Source organism: Carcharodon carcharias, chromosome 20 (genome assembly GCF_017639515.1).
Source record: "Carcharodon carcharias isolate sCarCar2 chromosome 20, sCarCar2.pri, whole genome shotgun sequence".
In the NCBI taxonomy this organism is placed as follows: domain Eukaryota; kingdom Metazoa; phylum Chordata; class Chondrichthyes; order Lamniformes; family Lamnidae; genus Carcharodon; species Carcharodon carcharias.
The window spans coordinates 38816997-38830758 of NC_054486.1; the positions used below are offsets into that span (position 1 = coordinate 38816997).

Genomic DNA, 13762 nt, shown 5'->3' on the forward strand with positions numbered 1-13762 from the left:
GGGTCAAAATTCTGGAACTCCCTTAATCCTAAGAGCACTGTGGGTGTACCCGCACTAGATGGATTGCAGCAGTTCAAGAACCTGGCTTACCACCACCACCTTGAGGGCAATTAAGGATAGACAATAAGTGCTGGCCTTGCCAGTGGTCACAACCCATGAAAAAATTTAAAAAAAACCCAGTGTATAAGACGACCCCATTTTTCCGGCCCCAAAGATTACGTTCTTATCATATATGTCGATCCCTTTTTTAGCCACGACACGCTGTACTCACATTTTAAGTCAGACCCACAAATGCAAGTTTTACTTACCAGTGCCTTATAACTAGGCGCAAGGCATCAAGCAGGCGATGTTATGAAGATGCGCAGGAGTTTAAGACATGCCCAATCTTTGCTTTGGATGCTGAGGACACTGGCAGTTTACTTTTATACTTGGCTTTTAAGTCAATCGCTCATTTTTGGAGAGATTTTTTGAGCCTTCAAAGGCTGAATTGTAAGCCAGCATCTACGACATATAGCCTTTCATCATTCTTCCTACCATTTCATACTTATGTGCATTAAATTTCATCTGGCATTTTTCTGTCCATTTCACCAGTCTGTCTGTGTCCTCTGAATTGTTGTTATTATCGCCCTCACTGTTTATGATACTGAGCTGTGTGCCATCTGCAACTTTGAAATTGTTTTCCATCCCCAAGTCCAGGTCATCATTATATATCAAAAAAGTAATGGTCTGAATACCTTATCCCTAGGGGACACTGTTATATACATATCTCCAGTCTGAAAAATGACATTCATCACTACTCTCAGCTTTCTGTTCCATAGTCAATTTTGTATCCATGCTATCACTTCACCTTTCATGGACTCCAATTTTGCGACAATTCAGTAAACTTTATCATCATACATTTAACATCAACCCTTGCTCTTACTTCATCAAAGTACTCACTCTAGCTAGTGAAGCATGATTTGTCATTAACCAATGTATGCTGAATTTCATTTATTAACTCATATTTTTCCAAGTATCACAGAATCAGAGTGCAGAAGAGGCCCTTCGGCATCGAGTCTGCACCGACATGTGAGAAACACTTGACCTACCTACATAATCCCACTTACCAGCACTTGGCCCATAACCTTGAATGTTATGACGTGCCAAGTGCTCATCCTGCCCTCCCAGGCAGCGCATTCCAGACCGTCACCACCCTCTGGGTAAAAATAATTTTCCTCACATCCCCCCTATACCTCCTGACCTTCACCTTGAACTTGTGTCCTCTCATGGACTGACCCTTCAACTAAGGGGAACAGCTGCTCCCTATCCACCCTGTCCATGCCCCTCATAATCTTGTACACCTCAGTCAGGTCACCTCTCAGTCTTCTCTGCTCCAACGAAAAGAACCCAAGTCTATCCAACCTCTCTTCATAACTTAAATGTTTCATCCCGGGCAACATCCTGGTGAATCTCCTCTGCACCTACTCCAGTGCAATCACATCCTTCGTATAAAGTGGTGACCAGAACTACACACAGTACTCCAGCTGCGGCCTCACCAAGGTTCTACACAACTCCAACATGACCTCCCTACTTCTGTAATCTATGCCTCGATTGACAAAGGTAAGTGTCCCATATGCCTTTTTCATCACCCCACTAACATGCCCCTCCACCTTCAGAGATCTATGGACACACACGCCAAGGTCCCTTTGTTCCTCAGAACTTCCTAGTTCATGCTGTTCATTGAATACTTCCTTGTCAAATTACTCCTTCTATTAATATCAATTACTTTACTCCCAGATTATTGTCATTAAAAATTTCTCCACCACTGACATTGGACTGACTGACCTGCACTTGTCTGTTTTTTTCCTTCCTACATTATTGAAATCCTCCAGTCCTTTGGCACCCCTCTCCTATTAAGGGAGGATTGGAAGCTTGTGGCTGAGACTTCTGTAATTTTCACCCTTGTTTCCCTTAGTATCTTAAGATGCGTTTCATCCAGAAATTTTCTACTGTGAGGACTTTAAACACCACCTCTATTTTTATCCCAACCAGTTTTTCTCCTGCCTCCTCTTTGGTGACATTGTCAGCATCCTCTACTTTAATAAAAACAGATGAAAAGTATTCATTTAGTAGCTCAGTCAGAGTCTCTGCCTCCACAAGAAGGTTAAATGGCAGAACAGGCTCTTGGGGCTGAATGGCCTACTCCTGTTCCTATTGTTATGATTCTAGCTGAGGTTACCTCTGCAAAAACCTGATCTCAGAGTGGAACCCAGCTTAATAGATCCTAACTTTTATTTAGATACGTGGAAGGTAACTATTGAACAGAGTCACAGGAGTCAGTGAATGAACTTTTAATAAAAGAATAAGACATCTATTGAACAAGAATAGATGAGTTATACTACATTACTCCTTCACCCACAACTATACCTTTACAGATCTTTTCAGATGCGTAAGGATGACACAAGTTACAAAAGCTATCTTATACTTTAATGTCCATAATAAGTACACAGCCCATGTACCAATCGGCACTCTGTTGTCAGGCACACCACAATCTGAAACCAAGTGACAGATGCCATCTCAACCAGCTGCTATGGATCTCTCCTCAACTCCCCACAGATACTTGTCACACCATAACCCAACCAGTCTCACGTGCAGTGCATCTGTCTTTCACACGGGGGTTTCTTAACCTTCACTCTCCAAGACCTTGTCTTGGATTCTCTCCCAAACCAACGCTTTCTCTCAGATGCCTTCCGCAAAGGCTCACATCCAGGTTTTCGAACTCTCCTTCTGATGTTCCTCTTCCCTGGGTCACCACATGCATTCAAGTCTTCTCCTATGCACCCTCTATCGCTGACTCAGCCGTCAACAATACACCATTGTGTCATGTGCCCATAGCAAAAGGTTATAGACCTTCAGTTGTCTCTTTGGACCTTCTTGCCTCTTGCAAACTTTTCTTGCTTTAAATCTGCTTTCTGCAGCTTTTGTCTTTTTAAATCTGAAGCTTGGAGCCTTTTTCTCTGCCCTTCACTCTTAACTTTACTTAACAGGACCTCATCCAGGTTCCTGTCCTTCCTTTGATTGGAAGGTTGTCTTCCAACTTCCTCCTGTTCCACTTCTCTGGGTTTTGGGGTCTTTTCTTTAGTTTGGGACTGGCTATCTGTTCTCTTTGCTCCAATCTCTCCTGACAGCTGCTTTCAAAACCAACTGAGCTCACCAGCAAACTAGCTTTTCTGTGTGTGTCTATGTGAGGGACCTGCCTCACAGGACACCTATTGCTATGCTACAGCACTGTCTGTTTTCTACTCTTGTTTGCTTAACTTAGCTTACCCTCATTAGAAATTTTAAAGTGAAACTAAAACTCAATTTGACCTTTCTTAACACACAAATACAAAAATAGAAATCAAACTTAAACTTTAAAGCCAAAACTAATTTCTAACACCCACAAATACAAATACAACTTATTTAAACTATTCCTATTTCCTAACACTATGATGACACAGCTGCCATCAATAACATTGAAGACAGGAAAAATAATGGAATCTCTATTAAAGGAAGAAATAGAAAGATATCTAGAAACCAAAAATACCAGGACAAATAGCATGGATTTCATAAGGAAAAGTTTTGGTTGACCAGTCTCATTGAATTCTTTGAAGAGTAAGATAGTGTTCGGACAATGGTAATACAGTAGCTGTAATTTATCTAGATTTCCAAAAGGTGTGCAATTGGCTGCCACATAATAGATCAACCAATAACATCAGAGCATGCAGCGTCAAGGGATAAGTAGCAGAATAGCGGCAAGACAGACAGCAGAGTAGGGGTAAAGAGTATTAGAGCTGGAAAGTGAGGCCCCACAGAAATCAATGCTGGGAACATTGTTGTTCACAGTTTAAGCTAATGATTTAAATTTTGAAATCAAAAATGCAATTTCTAAATTTGTGGATATTGTGGGTAGAGGAAAGGGGGGGTGAATGATAGTTAACACTGAGGAGGACTGCAACAAATTACAAGACATTTAAAAACTTGCAGAACAGGCAAATCAATTTCAACACGGGTGCAGTAAGTCCCTGCTTACTAACTTTAATGTTGTTCATAAAGTAGTGTGAGTATGTTCATTTAAATTGCTAGTTTCAATTTAAAATTGTTTGCCATAGACTCCCTCTTCTGTGGCTGCCTATTCCCATGACCTGTGTATTCTGTTCCCACCCTCAATCCCTCTTCCCCTCATTTGAAGTCTTGTCTTTCATCCTTGCCTCCAACCCTCTATTCTTACATTAGTTCCTGGAGTCTGTTCTTAAACTGCTCGGCTTCTGAATGCTGGCTCCCGTTCTGATCTCGCACTGAAGTCCTACGTTCCATCCAGTTGCAGAAGTTGATCATGTAGGTAATCCTGGGACTTCAGCTGCTACCTGTACTGACCAACTTCTGCCACTAGATGGAGCCTAATCAATCTAAAAGTACTGTAGGTCAGTGAATTTATTTTAAATGTTGTATTGTGTATTATATTTCTTATATTTGGTTATGTATTTTAATTTGCAAGGCATTTTAGCTAGGAATGCACCTTGCCATACACAGATGCTACAGAATTTCAAATTGTACAATGTCTTTTTCTGGATGAGAAATGTCTGAAGGAAGCTAATTCTTACTTACATTGATTCCTATGGGAACCTATTATTCACTTGGTCCTTTTCCCTTAAAGTTGCAACTTTCAGGAACACAGTTTGCAAGGAGGACTCCCTGTAAATGTTAAGTGTTTTGGTAAGAAAAATATGATCTCACATTACTTGGAAAATAGGAATTGAAATGTAGTAGAGGCACAAAAGGGTGTCTGGAAGTACAAATACACAAATCACTTAGAGTAGTGATGCAGTTTAATAAGGCCATTTTGGGGAAAAAAACAAGACAAGCTTTATTTCTAGAGGCATAGCATTGAAAGTAGAAAATTTATTTTAAACCTTTATAGAACCTTGGTTGAACCATATTTGGGAGTACTGTGCGTAGTTGCCATTTTATAATAAGAATATATAGGCACTGGAGAGTGTGCAAAAAGTGTTTACAAGTATGATAGCAGAACTGCAAGGTTGTACCTATCAGGAAAGGGTGAACAGACTGGGTCTCTTTAATCTTGTAAAGAGCAAACTGAGGGGTGACCTAACAGAGGTCTTTACAATTGTAAGAAGTTTTAATAGTCCCAGTATATTTCCACTTGTTGGGGAGAACAAAATAAAAAGAATCCAATAGGGAATTCAGTAGAAACTTCTTTATCTCAAAATTAGTGAGAATGTGGAACTCCCAATCACAGGGCAGGGTTGAGGCATATAGGTTAAGATGCATTTAACTGGAGGCTGGATAAAATATGAGGGAGTAGGAAATAGAGAGTTGTGCTGTTAGAAAGATGGGAGGAGACTGAAGTTTAGCACAAACTCCAGCATGGACTGGTATGGCTGATGGCCTGTTTCTGTGCAGTATATTATTCTACGTTATCTCCCTAAACAGTCCCACCCTTCCTTTGACTACCCCTTTACTACTATTTATATGCTTGTGAAAGCCTTAGGGGTTTTTTTTTCTGTTATCTGCCTATTTATACTGATACCTTTCTCAGTTCTCCTTTATACTTTTTGAATTCATTTTGGTGGTGGCGAAAAGGAGCCGGGGTAGTGATGAAGAATGTTTTTATTGCCAATGAAAGCAGTCTCCAGCAATGAAACCTTGAATTTTATTACCTCTGCCACGAAGGTGTGCAGAGGTAATGCTTTTGCCTTTGTTAGTCCTGTACCATCCCTGGTGCCATCTGAATAAATCTCATCTACGCCCTCAAGACCCTTCCTAAAGTGTGGTGCCCAGAATTCGAGACACTCCTCCAGCTGGGACCTAATCATTGATTTATAAGGCATCACTTCCTGCTTTTGTACTCTATGCTCTGTTTATAAAACCAAGGTTCTGGTGTGGTTTTTTTTGAAAGTCTTCTTGGCTTGTCCTGTCACATTCAAAGATTAGTCTGTCAACTCTAATCAAATTGAATTGTGTTTACATGTAGTCTCAACAAGAGTGGAGCGCCTTAAATAATGTCTGACCATAAATAGCTCAGAAGTATATGATATAATATCTGAACTAATTGTGATATTTAATTGGATTACTGAATGCCATATTCAGTGAACTTGAAAATATCTGAAGGTATGGTCTATGACAAACTTACATTTTGAAATAGTTCATCCTCTGTGTATTTTGTATGGTATGATGAAGTAAATGAAGTTCATAAATTAAACAATCAACACTTTTCTAAATAGTGTATTGCAGTAAACTGAAGAAATTGTGTAAGTTTTCATTTGATACTGTACTTTATTTACTTCAAAAGTATATGAAAAAATAATAGAAGTATATAATATAATAATATCGTTGATACAGAGACTTGGGTCCTGAATCTTAATAAATGAAACTACGATGGTATGAGGCGCGAGTGGCTATGATGGATTGAGGAACGTTACTTAAAGGGATGACAGGAGATAGGCAATGGTAAACATTCAAAGAGCGCATGGGTGAACTGCAACAATTGTTTATTCCTGTCTGGAGCAAAAGTAAAACAGGAAAGGTGGCCAAACCATGGTTTACAAGGGAAATTAGAGATAGTATTAGATGCAAGAAAGAGCCATACAAATTGGCCAGAAAAAGCAACAGACCTGAGGATCTGGAGCAGTTCAGAATTCAGCAAAGGAGGACCAAGAGATTGATTAAGAAGGGGAAAATAGAGTACGAGAGTAAGTTTGTAGGGAACATAAAAACTGACTGTAAAAGTTTCTATAGGTATGTGAAGAGAAAAAGATTGGTGAAGACAAATGTCGGTCCCTAACTTTATAATGGGGAACAAAGAAATGGCAGAACAACTAAATACATATTTGCTGTCTTCACAAAGGAGGACATGAGTAACATACCAGAAATGTTGGGGAACACAGGGTTTAGTGAGAGGGAGGAACTGAAATAAATCAGTATTAGTAAGGAAATAGTGTTGGGGAAATTGATGGGATTGAAGGCCGATAAATCCCCAGAGCCTGATAATCTACATCCCAGAGTATTTAAGGAAGTGGCCCTAGAAATAGTGGATGCATTGGTGGTCACCTTCCGAGATTCTATAGACTCTGGAACTGTTCCCACAGATTGGAGGTTAGCTAATGTCACCCCACTATTTAAAAAGGGAGGCAGAGAGAAAACGGAATTATAGACTAGTCAGCCTTACGTTGGTAGTGGGGAAAATTCTAGAGTCTGTTATAAAAGATTTAATAGCTGAGCACGTGGAAAACAAACATTGACAGGATTGGACCCTTATGAAAGGGAAATCATGCTTGACAAATCTACTGGAATTTTTCGAGAATGTAACTAGTAGAGTTGATGAGGGGGATGTGGCCTATTTGGACTTTCAGAAGGCTTTCGACAAAGTCCCACATAAGAGATTGGCGTGTAAAATTAAAGCGCATGTATTGAGATGGATAGAAAACTGGTTGGCAGATAGGAAACAAAGAGTAGGAATAAACGGGTCTTTTTCCAGATGGCAGGCATTGACGAGTGAGGTACCGCAGGGATCGGTGCTGGGACCCCAGTTATTCACAATATATATTAATGATTTAGATGAGAGAATTAAATGTAATTTCTCCAGATTTGCAGATGACACAAAGCTGGGTGGGAAGGTGAGCTGTGAGGAAGATGCAGAGATGCTTCAGTGTGATTTGGACAAGCTGAGTGAGTGGGCAAATGCATGGCAGATGCAGTATAATGTGGATAAATGTGAGGTTATCCATTTTGGTAGCAAAAACAGGAAGGCAGTTTATTATCCGAATGGCTATAAATTGAGAGAGGGGAATGTGCAATGAGACCTGGGTGTCCTCGTACACCAGTCGCTGAAGGTAAGAATGCAGGTGCGGCAGGTGGTAAAGAAGGCAAATAGTATGTTGGCCTTCATAGCCGGAGGATTCGAGTACAGGAACAGGGATGTCTTGCTGCAATTGTATAGGGCCTTGGTGAGACCACACCTGGAATATTGTGTTCAGTTTTAGTTTCCTAATCTGAGGAAGGATGCACTTGCTACAGAGGGAGTGCAGTGAAGGTTTACCCGACTGATTCCTGGGATGGCGGGACAGACATATGAGGAGAGATTGAGTCGATTAGGATTATATTCGCTGGAGTTCAGAAGAATGAGGGGGGATCTCATAGAAACCTGTAAAATTCTAACAAGGCTAGACAGGGTAGATGGAGGAAGGATGTTCCTGATGGTGGGGAAGTCCAGATCCAGGAGGTCACAGTCTGAGGATATGGGGTAGACCATTTAGGACTGAGATGAGGAGAAATTTCTTCACCCAGAGAGTGGTGAGCCTGTGGAATTCGTTACCACAAAAAGTAGTTGAGACCAAAACATCGTATGTTTTTAAGAAAGTTAGATCTAGCTCGTGGGGTGAAAGGTATCAAAGGGTATGGGAAGAAAGCGGGAGCAGGTTATTGAGTTGGATGATCAGCCATGATCATAATGAATGGTGGAGCAGGCTCAAAGGGCCGAATGGCCTACTCCTGCTCCTAGTTTCTATGTTTATATACAGTGTTGTATGTGGGCTGTCTTGTTAGGTTATCATTTCAAAATTATTACTATAAAGTGGCAACTATATGCAACCTGCTTAATGTGAGTTTGGCCTTTACATTTTAACCGCATATGTCAGCTTTCCATCTCATTTGCTCCTATTCATCAAATGTATTCACTGAAATATGCTGAATTTGTTGCACTTGAAGGAAAACACACACACAAACTAGCCCATCATATTTTAAAGTGTATTTAGTTGGCTTTTGGCAGGCAATTGTTTGGAATTTTTATCTCCTTTTCCTAGCCTGCTCTGAGTTCCACATCTTAGAGAACAGGCTTCATTCATAACTGGTCTCTCCAATATTTGGCTTCTCTTCGCTCAATGCAATTCAGATAAACAGGATTGAATAAGATTCAAATCTGTATCCACCTGCCTTCTGTGCCATACCACCACCACTTTTCTAAGTATTGTACATTTCCTCAGTGTATCAGTTGTCAATGCTTAAGTTTAGTAATGTTTTAAAAAGATACATGCTCACGAGTAGAACTGTAAAGTAATTAGGCATCTGGTTATTGATTATTACACTGAACCATCATGTGTACATTATAGGAATGTTAATTTCTTCGTCAGATCTATTAGCAGTGTGAGTCAAACAGTTCTCAGTTGGTGTGACTAATTTGAGCTTTGTGTGACATTGCAGAGCAGTGCTGGAAAACAGAATCAGAATAATTCTGGATGCAGACACTTGGATGTAGTTCTTCCTCCTGTTATGATTCCTGTAGAAAACAATTTCTTTTATGTAAAAAAAAAATTTGAGCTTCCAGTTGAGAGCTGAAAGGATGACATGGCAAGATTTCACGTTTTAAAACTCTTACTGTAACAAAGTCAAAGCACTATTGAAGCATGATTTTCACAGATACATTCCAAAGTGATTTGTAACTCCTGAGGGTTTACCTCAGTTCCTTTCCTTTCTCAGTCTGGCAACTTTTAATCTCAGAACTGTCTTTCACGGTGTGATTTTTTTCTGGCGACTCTCCCTTTAGTGCAAGCTAAATCTTCCAGCCTAGTTACAAATTTTGACAAATTTTTCTTTTCAATCCAAGGGAGTTCCCACCCGCATTCTTCTGTGGTAAACCATAGAGATTCTCAACCACTAGCTACTCCCTGCCTCCTGGATCCAGGCAGACTGCCTGTATCTGAGAGTTTCAGAGATATCTTAGAAATCCTTCCCCTCTCAAAGCCCATCTCTATAGCAATGTGAATTACATGGGCCTTGTATCCAGATAGAAATGGTGATTAGCTATCCTTGAGACCCCAAATGTTGCAAGTAAATGGACAATTTAAAGCATAACTGTTTGCAACCTTATCTTCTCAACACCTTCCTGGAACTTCAAAGACTAGCAGTCTTAACCACTGTAAACACAGATGCAGCTGTCATTGTCTCCAAATGTAGACACCTTGTACCTTATTTCCAGCAAAACAATCAAGACTCTTCTTTAATCTTCAACAGCCACATCACCCAGACTTCAGAACAAGTCACCTGACGCCCTTCATTTTACCCTAGATTAAGACAAAATCCCAAGACATAGCAACCTTATAAATCTCAATGTAGCTCCCCTGTTTCACTCTTCGTAATTTACTCCACATACATATGAATAGACCACCTGGGTTGTAAAGGAACAGCCAATGGGATACCAACCTGTGGAGTTTGTTACTATCCAAGATCCATGTTGATCACATGGTCCTTCCTTGCTCGAAATAGTGCTTTATTTTCTTCACTGTAAGATAGCTGGGAACAATTTACTTGCTTTCATGAAGAAATACTGCTTGATCTGACAGCTCAAAGTCATTAAGTGGTGCTCTTATTCAATCATATAGCTTCCTGTATTTCTTCTTTGGATTTATTCTTTCATGGTATGTTGGTGTTGCTGCCTGCATCAGCATTTCTATCTTCTTCCTAATTGCTCTTGACAAGGTGGTGCTGAGCCATCTTCTTAAACCGTTGCAGCCTGTGTGGCGTAGGTATACCCACAGCGATCTTAGGAAGGGAGCTCCAGGATTTTGATCCAGCAACAGTGAAGGAGCAGTGAAATATTTCCAAGTAAGGGCAGTGTGTGGCTTGAAGGGAAACTTGCAGATGGTGGTGTTCCCATGCATCTGCTGCTCTTGTCCTTCTCAGTGGCAGAGGTCAAGGGTTTGGAAGGTACTGTCAAAGGAGCTTGGTGAGCTGCTGTAGTGCATCTTGTAGATAGTATACACAGCAACCACTGTGCGTTGGTGGTGGAGGGAGTGAATGGTCAAATGGGCTGCTCTGTCCTGGATGATGTTGAGCTTCCTGAGTGTTATTGGAGCTCCAGGCAAGTGGCGAGTATTCCATCACACTTCACACTTCTGACTTGTGCCTTGTAGATGGTGGACAGACTTTGGGGAGTCAGGAGGTGAGTTACTTGTTGCGGAATTCCTAGCCACTAACCTGCTCTTGTAGCCACAGTATTTGTATGGTTAGTCCAATTCAGTTCCTGGTCAAGGGTAACCCCCAGGATGTTGATATTGGGGGATTCAGCATAAGTTATGCTATTGAATGTCAAGGGTCCATGGTTAGATTCTCTCTCGTTGCAAATGGTCATTGCCTGGCACATGTGTGACAGGAATATTACTTGCCTCTTATCAGCCCAAGCCTGAATGTTGTGCAGGTCTTGCTGTACATAGACTTTGAGTGCTTCATTATCTGAGGAGTCACAAATGTTGCTCAACATTGTGCAATCACCAGTGAACATCCCCACTTTCTGACCTTATGGGAAGGTCATTGATGAAGCAGCTGATGATGGTTGCGCCTGGGACACTACCCTGAGGAGCTCCTATAGCAACTTCTTAGGACTGAGATGATTCACCTCCAACAACCAAAACCTTTGTGCTGGTATGACTCCAACCAGTGGAGAGTTTCCCCCCGATTCCGATTGACTTCAGTTTTGCTAAGGTTCCTGGATGCCACATTTTGTCAAAAACGCTGCCTTGATATGGAAAAAAACTGAGAATTCTTCCATTTTGCGGTAGAGTTAAGACATATTTAGAATTGTGTAGAATAAATTCAGTTTTGAGCTTTGTGTTAAATTGACGATGGCGCCTCATTTGATGGACTGAGCTGTACATTTTGTTCATCAAGTAGGTGTGGAATAACAGCAATGATGCAGAAAGCCTTTTTGGAGTTTACTGAGTAGGTATTCTATTAAGGTGCTGAATGGTTTTGTTTAACGGAGTGTTGGCGAAAAAGCTGATGTTCCTTTCTGTTGGCAAACTTGCTTGTTTGGTCAAAAGTCCTCAAAAACTGAAGCCAAACATGTGTTTTCTTTAAAATGGCATACCTTTGTGAAGGAATTAGTCAGAATTTTGGAAATCTGTCTTTGGTAATGTTTTTAAGTTCAAACTCTACTAAGAATTTGCTAAGAGTTTAAGAGTGTGATATTCTACTTACAGCTGAAGCAGAGAGAATTGTTGTCGTAACTGCATCTGCTGCATTACCTGCAGTTCCATCAGCTTCGCCATCTGCCCCATCCACCATTACAGAAAGCAAGGAATCTAGCAACATACATGCCATACCGAGAAGGCATGCACCTGTGGAGCAACTCGCCAGGCAAGGATCTTTCCGAGGTTTCCCAGTACTGAGCCAGACAACATCTCCATTCAAAAGGCAAATGTCCCTTCGAATAAATGAATTGCCTTCAACCATGCAACGGAAGACAGATTTCCAAATTAAAAACACAGGTATGAGGCCCTGAGAGTTTCTACTTGGGCTATTAGTTAATGGATATTGGAGAGAGCAGTTATTCATTAAATGCTTTCTCAATGAAGGATTTGAGTTGTACTATTAACGATTGTGAAAACTTGCGTTTTCTAAACGTGAACCCTAATGGTTGCTTGCGAAGGCAAATACTTCTCCTGCAATGACCTGTAGCAAATGACTTTTAGTGAATAATCTAAGCAAAAATATTTACACTGACATACGTACTTCCTCTTGGAAATATTCTTTCTCTCATTTTAGTGCAGTCCAAAATAACAAAGCTAGAATATTGCCACTCAGAGCAAATATATAGTCAAGTCCATGGCTTGCACAAAAGGCAACAACATTGGCTGTATTCCAGCACAGCCCTTTCACTTCCAGGCCTCAATCCAATCCAGGCCGTCATCGTCTTGGAAAGCTGTTAAAGATCCCAGCTCAGTTAGTCTGAACACATTGAATTGCGTATGAGTGGAAAGAGGTCACAACATTAGAAGTGTCTTCAAAATAGAACCAGTACTAAGCAATAATCTGAGCAAAGCATTCAAGGAAAAACTTGTCCATTTTATTCCTTCTCTTCTCTCAAAAATACAATTATGCTTACTTGCCTTTTCGGGTTTTGTCATGAAGTCCCAAACTAATCTCTTGTGCCCCAGATGCATAATCATTCAGTTGGTTCCTCCTGAACTTTTCTGTTTCTCATTTGATACCAAATTCTCATTTTCTTCCTTTAGATGTTAATGTCTTGGAAAAGGAAAATTGTGTGACCTTTTCTTAGGTTAAACTATTTATTGGAATGTTACCCCATAGTGTATATCTTTGCTTTTATATTTGGTCTCTGTGACAGTTGGGTGCTGCAAGAAGCAGGAATATGGTACCATGGCACTATGGCTTTTCAGTTTCACCCTAAATTGGTTGTTCTTTATATGTGAACCAGATGCCAGAACAAGGGTCACTATTTAGGAATGGAAAGCCTGGGTAATTGTTCCCTTCCATAGCCCAGAGGTGTTGAGACTTGTCATAGCATCTCAGCTGCTGCACTGGTTGAGACCATCAAACTCTACACATATCAGAGAAGACAAGGTCTGCATTGTTCACCTCTAACCACAAGGTCATGTGGACAGCTGCATCTTGGTACATCAAGTGTAGATGAATGATGGTAGGAAGAGAGTGTGGAAGTATGTTTATGCCCACTACTTTAGACAGTAACTGAGAAAGCAATTTTGTTAGTTTCATCAATTAATATTCTTTAATCAAGTTCCATTCAAATACCAAAGAGTATATATCTCTGTGATCTGACTTGCAATCAAACTAAATTTTAGTACTGATTCTATTTTGAAGACACTTCTAATGTTGTGACCTCTTTCCACTCATACGCAATTGAATGTGTTCAGACTAACTGAGCTGGGATCTTTAACAGCTTTCCAAGACGATGACGGCCTGGATTGGA

At 40.5% G+C, this 13762-nt stretch overlaps 1 protein-coding gene across 10 annotated transcripts in view; it reads left to right on the forward strand.

The window, feature by feature from the left end:
• Nucleotides 1-13762, forward strand: part of numb (NUMB endocytic adaptor protein) — a 244205-nt gene that overhangs the window by 216747 nt on the left and 13696 nt on the right. For all 10 annotated transcript variants that reach the window (XM_041214093.1, XM_041214091.1, XM_041214092.1 and 7 more), the window contains one exon: nucleotides 12012-12299. In XM_041214093.1, the coding sequence (XP_041070027.1) occupies nucleotides 12012-12299 (288 nt within the window). The remainder of the gene's footprint in view (nucleotides 1-12011; nucleotides 12300-13762) is intronic.